The sequence below is a fragment of the Manihot esculenta genome, chromosome 7 (assembly GCF_001659605.2).
Source record: "Manihot esculenta cultivar AM560-2 chromosome 7, M.esculenta_v8, whole genome shotgun sequence".
NCBI lineage: Eukaryota > Viridiplantae > Streptophyta > Magnoliopsida > Malpighiales > Euphorbiaceae > Manihot > Manihot esculenta.
Window position 1 is genome coordinate 5,293,461 of NC_035167.2, and position 12,085 is coordinate 5,305,545.

Sequence of the window (12,085 nt, forward strand, 5' to 3'; positions counted from 1 at the left end):
AATATTAAAAATAAAGTGTAAAAAATAAAAAATTTATTAAAAATCGAATCTGATCAAATCAAATCGAATCGAACTGAATCAGACCGATTCGATTCGATTTATGATCAAAATCGGTTTGATTCAGTTTTTATAAATACTAAAATTTTAATTTTCAATTTATTCAATTTGGTTGGATTTTGAACCGAACCGACCGAATGATGCAACCTAGCTAGTTTTACCTTCCTCTCTTTCAAAATTTATGCATGAATTATTAAACTAGCTAGCTTTACCTTCCTCTCTTCCAAAATTTATGCATGAATTACTAATCTACCTATTTTATTTACTTACCTATTTATTCATCATTTTATTCCTTTTAATTTTATTTCTTCTCTTTTTTTCTTATTTTTTCTTCGTTTTATTTTCTCGCTAATTTTCTCATCTTTTTCATTATTTAATTTTTCTTCTATCTTATTTTTTCTCATTTTTCTAATTTTTTTTACTATTTTCTCTTCATTTTTTTTATTTTCTTTCCTTTTTCCTCGTTTTCTCTTATTTTTTTGTAAATTTTTCTTTCATTTCTCTCATTTTCTTTTATTTTTCTTCTTTTTCTGGATTTTCTATTCCTTTTTAACCCAATTCTTTTCTTTTTTTTCTTCCTATTCTCTTTTTTTCCTTCACTTTCTTCTATTTTCTTTTTTCTTTCTCATTTTATACCATTTTAAAAAATTTCTATTTAATTTATAATAATTAATTATTATAAAATTAAAACAATTTAATTTATTATTTTAATGTAAAATATATTAACAAAATTATTACTTTAACATAAAATTCTTTTACTTCTTGATATTTTTTTAAGAAAATCAATAATGGATTTGAAATTTATTATTATTAGTTTAGTAATAAACTTAATTTTTCACTTTTTTTTTTCGAATTAATAATGAATTTAGTACTTTGTTATAAAATTAGTAATAAATTTAACACTAAATTAGTAATAAAGTTTATAGTAATGAATCCAAATCTATTACTAATATGGGAAACTCTTATAATAATAATCCCAAGATTAAAAAAATAAATTTACAAAACATATTTTTTAATCAAATGAGAAATTAAATAATGAAAATATTTTAATCGACAGCCAGCAGCTACGAGTTATAAAAGCTTGGATGTAAGTAAAGTTTTGTGTTACTAGTTGATTTTGATGACTTTCTTCCAACAATAATATTTATGACAATAAGGATATAGTTAGGAGTGAGTTCCGTTTGATTTTAAATAAATTAAGAATTAAAATTTTAATATTTATGAAAATCGATTTGAATTGATTTTAATTAAAAATTAAATTAAATCAAATTGATCTGATTCGATTCGATTCGATTTGATTGATTTTAATTTTTAATAAATTTTTATTTTTATATTTTATTTTTAATATTTTAAAATAATCTAATTTCTTTGTATTATTAAAAATAACATATTATTATTAAAAAATCAGTTTGATTCAATTTTTTAAAATTTTTCTGATCAAAATTAAATCGAATCAAATTAATTAAAATTTTTTAAATTAAAAATTAAATTAAAATAAATAAAAAATTAAATTAAAATTTAAAATTATTTTAATTCAATCAATTTTTTTTTTATTTGAAGATTGCTCTTAGATACACTAGCTAAGGTTCTAGGATACTTGTCTTTTGTTGCAGTCTTAGTTTTCCTAGACATGCAAGAGGCTGGAAGTTGCTATCATCTCTCCGCCGACTATCACCGGAATGTTCGTCAGTTGATAGTATCCGGATGTGTACCAGCTTCTTGGGCTTTTATCCTAATGGACTAAATTTTTTATTTATATTTAACCCTGTGAACCTTGTTAAATGTAAGAAGTTTGAATGGTTAAAAAAGAAATAGATAAAATCTAAAAAAACAGAGGTGTCGAGTTGAAAAGTGGAAGAAAAACAAGGGACTCCGTCCCAGATAAAGAAGACTTCTTTTCACATCCGCCATCAGAAAAAAAAAAGTCTCCTAAATTGTTGCAGCAAATAAGCACCAATCCTGTAGCCTTCTTTAACTCTCATCACCTCCTCCAAATTTCAAAGCTTTATTATTTTATTACCTACTCTCATAAACCTTCAAGCACATGCCATTATTTTACACCCTTTTTGGTAAGCAAGGCCTTTGATAGAGTTTTCCTATTTCTTTGGTGGCAAATTTTTTATTGGAAGTTTCTCAGAAACTGCTCAACACGTTTCATCCTTGCTTCCCCCGGATAATTTATTTTTTCAAAATATTCTGAACAAATCTTGTCAATTTTTTTATTTTGTTTGAAAAGTTCAATGCTTTCTGCTTGTTAACCCACCGGTCTTCATTATCAACGCATGCCACAAGAGGGATTCTGGGTATTCATTATCTTGTTAATTTTGATCGACTTTGCTTGTTTTGGCTAATTTCTCGATCTGGGTTTTTTTATTTCAGGGTTTTTCTTGCCGAGTTTCAGCCTTTTCATTGAGGTAAAGCATCTGTTTTATTGCTTTTGTTTTACTCCTCCTCCTGAGTTGGTGAGCGAATGTGTTTACTTTGGGATTGCATGTTAAGCAGAAAGGTTGAATTTATTTTCTATACTTTCAGGGATTGATGAATGCTCAATTTGGAATATTGGGATTATTGTTTTTGTTACAAATTCTATAACAAATCTGATTTTGGTTTTTTTTTTCTTGGATATATAATGCCTGGCCCTGGGTTGTATTTAGGCATTTTCAATTTGATTTGATTTATCATCTCCATCTCTGATTTTGATTCAATAGGAGTGGAATTTTAATGCAGAATATAGTGAGTAACCATTAAGGATCTGGAGCTCAAATTCATTTGTTTGCAAGTTGGAAGTTGGCATATTGGATTGACTAAGTAGTGGATTGTGCTATAAAAACAATGAATCTAGCTAGGGAACGTACAATGAGAGATGGCTATGCAGAGGAAATGGACAGAGAACTCTCTGCGGAGATTCCCCTTATGAGTACCCCCTTCTATCGATCCCGGTTTTCAGGCATGGTGAGAAAAAGAGCCTATATATTTGATGGTTTTGGAAACTATTACAACAAAGAATGGGATCTTGCTGAAGGTAGAGATAATGAATTCTGTTGGTACCATGTAGAACTTCCAAAAACTAATCAGAAACTTTCACAATCTGCGCAATGGCTCATTGATGTTCTTTGCCCTCCTTTGAAACTTCAAGACATTTTGTCACTAGTTAGCAATGGACCATATTGTAATTATGTTGATGGGGCACTTGTGTTTAGAGTTAATTCTCCTGGTCCTCCTTCTAGTGATTTTACATTTAGATTAGCTACTAGAGTTACTGAGAATTCAGTAATTACCGTGTCATTAGGCCGTGTTCCAAGATTGGGTTTCTCACCAATGAGTGAGTCTCTACTCTCTGAGATTCCTAGTGTGGAGACTCCCACTCACCAGGAGGGGGAGGAAACGGATCAGGGTGGAATTGTGATTAAGGAGCATGTTCTTGAGTTCTTACTAACAATGAACCACTCCGAGGAGGGTGATAATCCTGTACCAAGAACTGTCTCAAACCTTGTTGCTCACATAATCGACACACATGTAGATCACCTTCAAGATGTTGTGACTAAACTAGAGATAGAGTTAGATGCTGTGGAGATCGAACTTGACAAAGGTAAGATTGAGCTTTCCTATTGTATTGTGCTCTATCTTCTTTATGCTACTGATTAAAGGGCTAGTGGTTATGAAGATAGTTAAAGTGTATGGTTGATGGTTATTTGTTAAAACTGAAGGGTTATTGGTTCTTTTATGCTTATATTGTTCATTCATTTTCAAGAACAGTAAACTGGTAAAATTATTTTATTGATCTTGAAGGATTTTTAGTGTATTATACATGTCCTTGCTCTAAAACTTATTAATATTATTTTGGAAATGTATAGTCTCTTTATGTTCGATCATTCATGTTGAAAACTGGCAGAAACAAGTACAAAATCGGGAATACAAAAGCTCAAAGATACTAGCACAATAGATTCAATAGATGCTATAATGTAAAGTTAACCTTTAGTTTAACAGGTTTTCCTCATAATTTTTTATTAAGAAAAAGATAAATATTTTGTGCACACTGTCTAATTTCAAAGAAAATTTTAATAGGAGAACTTATTGTTCTTCTCCAAATGCAAAATCTAGAGAGAAAGCAATAAGCCCTCTGTGAAAACAAGGTCCAGTATTGTAAACTCTTCATCATAGAAACATTTTTAAAATTTAAATCTCTGCAGTTGTTGTTTTCTGACCTTCATTAACTTACACAACCAGGGGAATGAGAACTCTGTATAAATTTTTGTCACAGCACTTGAGTTTATTTATTCTTGGATGGTCCCATGCGGCTATGGTTGTACCCATATGAAGCTTCTATGTGGGTTATATTCATTGCTAAGCCTTTTGACCTCTGTTGATGAATTCCTTGTGATGTGTAATTATTATCTTGGAATTTCTTTTCTCCAAATATATATGATACACAACTCATTTGGTTTGATTCTGAAACAATGTGTTCCTTCAAAATACTTGTTGACACAGTAATACTAAGCTCAGCTTAATTGATATCTGAATTAAGCTTTTTGGTATTGTTGAGGAAGCTTGATCAAGGCGGTTTCTTTGCTTTTAACAAAATTAGAGTTTTGCTTCTCTCTCACTAGTTCATTACAGTATTTGGAGTTTCATGCTTTATTTTAACTCTTGGAGATGAAGCTAAGCTCTGTTTTGGTGATATATTGCAGGTAGTTTTACTTTGAAGAAGCAAATGCTAGATGATAGAAGATTCCCCAAAATGCATCTGAATCTTCAGCGTCTGCTGCAGGTAGTTTGTCCTGTCCAATTTATCTATTTCCTTATCATTTGATATATTTTTCTCTTGATGTTTATCATTTCAAGGAATATACATGGATACAAGTCTTGTTTTTATGTTTTTCTCGAGTAAATAAAACTATATAAGTTTTAACCGAACTTAGGTGATTGCACATGGGGAGCAAGTATTTCCACGTGTGAAAGAAAAATGCTCTTTTAAAAGATGGTTTGCCCATGAAGACATTAATTCCATAGAAGAGTTAATTGGACAATTGAGGAGGCTAAAAGAGAATGTGGGATTTATTGCAAATCGAGTTACAGCAATTCAGGCAGGTCTGGATAGCTGGCAGTCCGAGCAAATAAATAAAAAACTGTACTATCTTTCATTCGTTTCGATTGTGTTCCTTCCACTGTCTATAATTACTGGAGGTAAATGTTTCTTATCTATATAATCTTTGATTTGGCTAAAGACTTCCAAAGATGATTATGAGAATCGTCTAAAATCGATCGCTCGCTGAATTCCATTGACAGTGTTTGGCATGAATGTGGGAGGAGTTCCATGGACAGGGCAAGATGATCCAGAGTTGCAAGATGGATTCCAAAATGTAATGCTGCTATGTCTGGTTATGCTAGTTCTCCTGCTCATGTGTTTCCTTTTCCCTTCAGTTTTCGGCTGTTTAGCTTCCTGGAAGGGTAGATTGGCTGTAAAAAGAAGCTGGTCCTTCAACAGGAAGTCATTTCTCTACAGAACTGATGGAGATTCAGAAAGAGGTGGTTATCTTCGCATTTGAGCGAGTAACCAACACTTGTTTGAACAAAATATCACTGTGCATATCGGTTCAAATTGATTCACCTGAGCTCTTGAAAAAGAACTTCTCATGCGAGTCCTTGAACCGATTTGATCCGACTGGTGGTTGAATGACATATCCCCTCTCACATATAGACAATGAGCAGAAAAATTGTTGATCTTCTGCTTAGAATTGCAAATTTTAACTCAAATGTTCAGTATGGTTTTTAAATTGATTGTGTTAGGATTCTACATGGACTGTAATTTACTGATTTTTTCTTTTTTTTCTTCTTCTTTGAACATTGAACACTGTACAGTTTTAACATCTATCTTTCTGAACACATGTAATTTCTTTTTTTTTTTCTTTTTTTTTTTTATCACTGTACAGTTTTGACAATAAAATGAAATTTTCTTTTTTTTACTTCTTTTAAATTTTGATTTCATCATCTAAATTGTAGTATTAAATCTACTTTCTTTGGTTTGAACATTTGATATTTGCATTATGAAACAATTAGTCATTCATTAGATTATTAGTCAAATGAGATATGCAGATATAGTTTGGTATTGTATTTTTATTATAATTATCATGATAAATATATATTATATTTTTAATAAAAAAAATAAAGAAGATAAAAAAAATACTAAGAGCTATCTTTAAAAAAAATATCTTAAGATAAAAAATTTATTTATTAATTTCTATTTTTAAAATAAAATTTTAATTCTTTTTAATTTTAAAAATTCTCTTTTAATTTTTAAAAATTAGCAGTATTCGGTTTAAATCGAAAAAAATCGATTGAATTGAATCGATTTAAAAATTTAGTTCGGTTTTTATACATTTCGGTTCAGTTTGATTTTTAATTTCAGAAATTTCGGTTATTTCAGTTCGGTTCGGTTTTGATCAGAAAAAAATCGAAAAAATCAAATCGAACTTATTAGTGATAATAATATATTTTTTTAATAATATAGAGAAATTAAATCATATTAAGATTAAAATATTTTAATTAAATTTTAAAATACTAAAAATAAAGTGTAAAAAATAAAAAAAAATTATTAAAAATCGAAACTGATCAAATCGAACTGAATCGAACCGAATCAGATCAGTTCGGTTTTTGATCAAAATCGGTTCGGTTTGATTTTTATAAATACTAGAATTTTAATTTTTAATTTATTCAGTTCGATTCGATTTTAAATCGAACCGACCAAATGCTCAACCCCGCACTCAACTGTATAAAACTTATTTAAATTTCTAATAAATAATATTTTAAAGAATTTTAATAAATAAAATTTTTCAAACTAAATGTTGACCGTTTAAAAAAGACATAGAAGCATCCACCAACTGATGCTTATTCTCCAAGAAAAGGGTAAAAAATTTAAAAATAAAATTAAAGGAAAATAATTAAATAGCACAACTTCCAGAAGGAAAGGACAGACGACAGAGCACGTCTTTCAAACTACGTGGCTACTTATGATCCGTTAAAACTATGTCGTTTTCACGTTAACAACTGCGTAAAACGAATTAAAGGTCCGCTTGGGACCTTGGGCTTTGTAAAACCCATTGCAAGTGGTAACGCTTTTGGGTCTAGAATGTTCTATTTTACAGCTAGAAAAAGCCCTATTTTCCTTCTCATGTGGCCGACTGAGTAAAACCCTAAACCCTAAAACCCCTCCAATAAAATCTTAACATTTCCTCTTCATTTCCCTTCGTCTTGCATTTCTAAGATCCACCTATGGCCACCGCTGCTCTCATCCGCTCCTTGCGACGTCGGGACGTAGCCTCCGCCCCTATTTCTGCTTACAAATGTGTAAGTTTCGAAATATCTTCTTTTTGTCTGTAGATCATTTCTGCTAACATTTTTCTTTCTGATTTCTTCAGTTTCCTTTAATGGTTTGTGAAAATTGTGATTTCTGATTTTTTAATTAACCGAAGATGATTCTGATATGTGATTGAGTTAAATTTGAGTGTTGTATTTTCTGCGATCTAGCAAAGTGTCATTAGGTTGGGGTTATACTTGTTTTGGTTGGCTATTTTGGAATTTCAAGTTATGGATAGATGTTCTTTACTATTGGAAAATAGCTAATATTGAAACGTTACCCATTTCTGAAATGAAGATTTATCTGTGCTGTCTATACTCTCGGGTGAAGTGGGGATTCTTCTTCTGCTTCTTGTCCTTCTTAGAGTTTTATCTGTAACGTTCCATTTTCGATTTAAATATAAGGTATAGAAATGTTAACAATATTAGTAAAGAAAATGAAATCCTTGTGCATCAAACATGATTACAAGAAAGTTATGTTCTGTAATTTGTGATCCATTTTAACATCAAACACGGCTTTGAATATTTTGATAGGTGTTAATGGCCAATTGAGGGACCTGAATTCATCTTTGAAAATTTTGGTTAGCGTTAATTGTCCATTTCAGTTGTTAGGAGTACTTACTGTCCTTTATTTTGGAGTAAGCTCTGGAAGAATGCAACTCTGGCTTCCCTGGTTGTTTTTGGAAGAAGTTCTGCGTGATGAGAATTTTCTTCCATGTGGTTGCTTCTTGTATTTTGTTCTGAAGGTTTGTGTTGATACAGCTAATTAATTGCTATTATTTTGTGTATTCTGCAGTTGACTGGCAATTTGAAACCATCATGGGCCCCTTCTAACGTCAGTAATGGTTGGGCAAGTTTGTCGAGAGCTTTCAGGTAATATAGACTACAGTTTCATTTTGTATATGCAGAAATTTACATTTTGTGCCTGCTAGAGTTTGAAAATTTTCCTCATTCATATAGTGCAAAACCAGCTGGAAATGATGTTATTGGTATTGACTTGGGTACCACTAATTCATGTGTGGCTGTCATGGAGGGGAAGGTAAGAATAATATTCTGAAAATCCTTCTGTTCTTTTGTTTATTTGACTGTGGGGTTTTCTAATTGTTTCTGATATGATGTACAGAATCCCAAAGTCATTGAAAATTCTGAAGGATCTAGGACCACCCCTTCAGTGGTTGCCTTCAACCAGAAGGGGGAGCTACTTGTGGGTACTCCAGCAAAGCGACAAGCTGTGACCAATCCAACCAACACGGTTTTTGGAACTAAGCGTTTAATTGGTAGGAAGTTTGATGATCCGCAGACCCAGAAAGAGATGAAAATGGTTCCATACAAGATTGTAAGGGCACCAAATGGAGATGCATGGGTTGAGGCCAACGGGCAGCAGTATTCCCCTAGTCAGATTGGTGCCTTCGTTTTGACGAAGATGAAAGAAACTGCTGAGGCTTACCTTGGAAAGACTGTTACAAAAGCTGTTATCACTGTGCCAGCCTATTTCAATGATGCTCAAAGGCAGGCAACAAAGGATGCTGGGAGAATTTCTGGCCTTGATGTGCAGAGAATCATTAATGAGCCCACTGCTGCTGCACTATCCTATGGAATGAACAACAAGGAGGGTCTAATAGCAGTTTTTGACCTTGGCGGTGGAACATTTGATGTTTCAATCTTAGAGATATCTAATGGTGTCTTTGAGGTATATGCCGTTTCACCATGAGCATGTTTTGTATTTTATTTTCTTTAGCATTCAAGCTAATGAATACTTGAATTTAGGTGAAAGCAACAAATGGTGACACATTCTTGGGAGGAGAGGACTTTGATAATGCACTGCTGGAGTTCTTAGTGAGTGAATTCAAGAGAACTGAGAGCATTGATCTCACAAAAGACAGGCTGGCTTTGCAGAGGCTTAGAGAAGCAGCAGAAAAGGCTAAGATAGAGCTCTCATCAACAGCCCAGACTGAAATCAACTTGCCATTTATTACAGCTGATGCATCTGGTGCAAAGCATCTAAACATTACTCTTACCAGATCCAAATTTGAAACTTTGGTAAATCACTTGATTGAGAGGACCAGGAATCCATGCAAGAACTGTTTGAAGGATGCAGGTATATCCACCAAGGATGTTGATGAGGTCCTTCTTGTTGGAGGAATGACTCGTGTGCCCAAGGTTCAAGAAATTGTAGCAGAGATCTTTGGAAAGAGCCCGAGCAAAGGAGTAAATCCTGATGAAGCAGTTGCTATGGGAGCAGCAATTCAGGGTGGTATTCTTCGTGGAGATGTCAAAGAGTTGCTGCTCCTGGATGTCACTCCTCTATCTCTTGGTATTGAGACTCTTGGTGGGATATTCACGAGGTTGATCAATAGGAATACAACAATTCCTACAAAGAAGAGTCAGGTGAGGCCTAGTCTCTAAATTAGTTGTTAATTATTCTTTTTCATAATGAGTGTGGGTAACAAATTTAGGCTGTAGATCTTTTGTGCAAATAGATGCTGATAATCTTTCACCTTGATGTAACACTGGGGAGGATAAACTGTTAAATTACCCAGTCTGTGCTAGACCTAGTAGTACATTTGGAGACAAATTTAGAGGAGGTTGATATTCTGATTCTTTTTTGTCTGATTGATATTCTGATTCTAAACTAGCTGTTTCTATTTTTCTATGTGGTGATACATATTGGTGCTTATTTGACCACAGGTCTTCTCTACGGCAGCTGATAATCAGACTCAGGTTGGTATCAAGGTGCTCCAAGGTGAGCGAGAAATGGCATCTGACAACAAGCTCTTGGGAGAGTTTGAACTCATGGGTATTCCACCGGCACCTAGGGGTATGCCTCAGATTGAGGTGACATTTGATATCGATGCTAATGGTATTGTCACAGTCTCTGCCAAGGACAAATCCACTGGAAAAGAACAACAGATCACCATCCGATCATCTGGTGGCCTTTCAGAAGATGAAATTGAGAAGATGGTCAAGGAGGCTGAGCAATTTGCACAGAAAGATCAGGAAAGAAAGGCTTTGATTGACATAAAAAATAGTGCAGACACCACTATCTACAGCATTGAGAAGAGTCTGGATGAGTATAGGGAAAAGATTCCTGCTGAAGTTGCAAAGGAGATCGAGGATGCTGTTGCAGACTTGAGGAAGGCAATGGCTGGAGATAATATTGAAGAGATCAAATCCAAACTTGATTCTGCAAACAAAGCTGTGTCAAAGATTGGAGAGCATATGTCCAAGGGCAGTGGCGGGGACAGTGCATCTGGAGGTTCCCAGGGTGGCGAACAGACTCCCGAGGCAGAGTATGAAGAGGTGAAGAAGTGATTGGCTTTAACTGTAAGCATTGATACTTTGATTTGGGAGGGGTGGGTTTAAAACCACATTCAAAAGATGAATCTTTGAAATTTTTATTCTCTTTTGAGGATTATGGTTTCTAGCGGTTTTGTATCTAAATGGAGCTTGAATGTGCTTAGGAAATCAGATTGTCTTTCTTTGTTCATTTGAAAACTGCATAAGGGGGAATCCCATTTTAGTTATATGAGTAACCAAAGTTTTCTCCACTCAAAATTTTTCCTCCAATGACTTGTTTTCACTAATACAAGATTAAATCCTGTTGGGTGGTTTATTTGTGATGTCCATTTCTGAATTTTTTTTCTTGTGATGGATTTTGGCATGAATCCTTGGACTACTGTGTAAGGTCATGGAAAAATGTTTGCTTTCATTTCGTTTTTGCTTATGATAACCGACTTTCAACGGCACAATGAGATTGCTCATTATTTTTATTTTCACTATTTTTTTCTATTATAATTTGTAGTACAATTGTTTAGAAAAATAGGTGTAACGAGCACGACAGCGAGTCAGTAGGTTTTCCTGTGATCACTATATATATTATATTGTATTTTGGCCAATTGATTAAAAACATTTAAATATTTTATTTATTTATATTTTAATTTAATTTTTTTAATTTTAATTTAATTGATTTAATTTTGTATTTTAATATAATTTTAATTAATTTTTAAAATTTTAAATTTAATAATCTATGTAATAATTTAATAGTTTAAATAATATACTATATGTATTATTATTTTTTAATTAGTTAATTAATTAAAAAATATAATATTTGTATTATTTTATATTTTAATTTAAATATTTAAATTTTAAATATATTGACTTAATATGTATGTTTATATGTAATTTTTATTAATTTTTAAAAATAAAAATAAATAATCTAATTATTACATTTAAATATATAATTTATAGTCATAATTTTATTTTATAATAGACTGTTTATTTAATTTAAAATAGTAATATATAAAATAATAAAAAAATAATATATTTATTATAAAATTTTTATAATTATTAACATAAAATAAAATTTATTTATTTATAATTATTATTTTTTTAAAATTAAATATATTATTTAATTATAGTTAAGTGTAAGTTTATATTATTTTTATATATGAAATTAGTTTATATTTAAAAAAATATTATAGTTAATGTTTTATTTGAATTTTTATATTTTAATTTTCAAAAATTAATTAAAATTAAATTTACATATAAATATTGAGTTAGCTGAATTAAAATATAAAATAATGTAAATATTAAATATTTTTTAATCAATTCATATAAAATAATAATAATAATAGAGATAGTATGTCACATGAAGTATCAAATTAGCACATAAATT

The 12,085-nt window shown here is 31.4% G+C and overlaps 2 protein-coding genes across 8 annotated transcripts; both read left to right on the plus strand.

Annotated features, from left to right (window-relative positions):
* Positions 1-1,870: 1,870 nt before the first annotated feature.
* On the plus strand, positions 1,871-6,031 carry LOC110619698 (zinc transport protein ZntB). 7 transcript variants are annotated; one of them, XM_021763239.2, is made up of 6 exons: positions 1,871-2,126; positions 2,437-2,471; positions 2,766-3,646; positions 4,746-4,825; positions 4,977-5,241; positions 5,344-6,031. In XM_021763239.2, exons 3-6 carry the CDS (start codon positions 2,890-2,892, stop codon positions 5,601-5,603), a joined length of 1,362 nt encoding a protein of 453 aa, XP_021618931.1. In that variant the 5' UTR covers positions 1,871-2,126; positions 2,437-2,471; positions 2,766-2,889; the 3' UTR covers positions 5,604-6,031. The 7 variants fall into 7 exon arrangements, with proteins under 7 accessions (XP_021618931.1, XP_021618930.1, XP_043814520.1 ...); XM_021763238.2 differs by having other exon boundaries at positions 2,785-3,646; XM_021763240.2 differs by lacking the exon at positions 1,871-2,126 and adding an exon at positions 2,140-2,360.
* A 1,181-nt stretch (positions 6,032-7,212) lies between these two features.
* LOC110619268 (heat shock 70 kDa protein, mitochondrial) lies at positions 7,213-10,958 on the plus strand. Its single transcript, XM_021762584.2, has 6 exons — positions 7,213-7,401; positions 8,207-8,283; positions 8,371-8,449; positions 8,534-9,100; positions 9,178-9,798; positions 10,099-10,958. The coding sequence occupies exons 1-6, from the start codon at positions 7,327-7,329 to the stop codon at positions 10,720-10,722; spliced, it is 2,043 nt and encodes a 680-aa protein (XP_021618276.1). The 5' UTR covers positions 7,213-7,326; the 3' UTR covers positions 10,723-10,958.
* Positions 10,959-12,085: the final 1,127 nt, after the last annotated feature.

Excerpts from the sequence above, each read along its gene's own strand:
- LOC110619698 (XM_043958585.1), top strand. The coding sequence starts at position 2,890 with ATGAATCTAGCTAGGGAACGTACAATGAGAGATGGCTATGCAGAGGAA. Across the intron at positions 3,647-4,745 it reads GGAGATCGAACTTGACAAAG|GTAGTTTTACTTTGAAGAAG; the intron begins GTAAGATTGAGC and ends GATATATTGCAG. Across the intron at positions 5,242-5,343 it reads ACTGTCTATAATTACTGGAG|TGTTTGGCATGAATGTGGGA; the intron begins GTAAATGTTTCT and ends TTCCATTGACAG.
- LOC110619268 (XM_021762584.2), top strand. The coding sequence starts at position 7,327 with ATGGCCACCGCTGCTCTCATCCGCTCCTTGCGACGTCGGGACGTAGCC. Across the intron at positions 8,284-8,370 it reads AGTTTGTCGAGAGCTTTCAG|TGCAAAACCAGCTGGAAATG; the intron begins GTAATATAGACT and ends TCATTCATATAG. Across the intron at positions 9,799-10,098 it reads TTCCTACAAAGAAGAGTCAG|GTCTTCTCTACGGCAGCTGA; the intron begins GTGAGGCCTAGT and ends ATTTGACCACAG.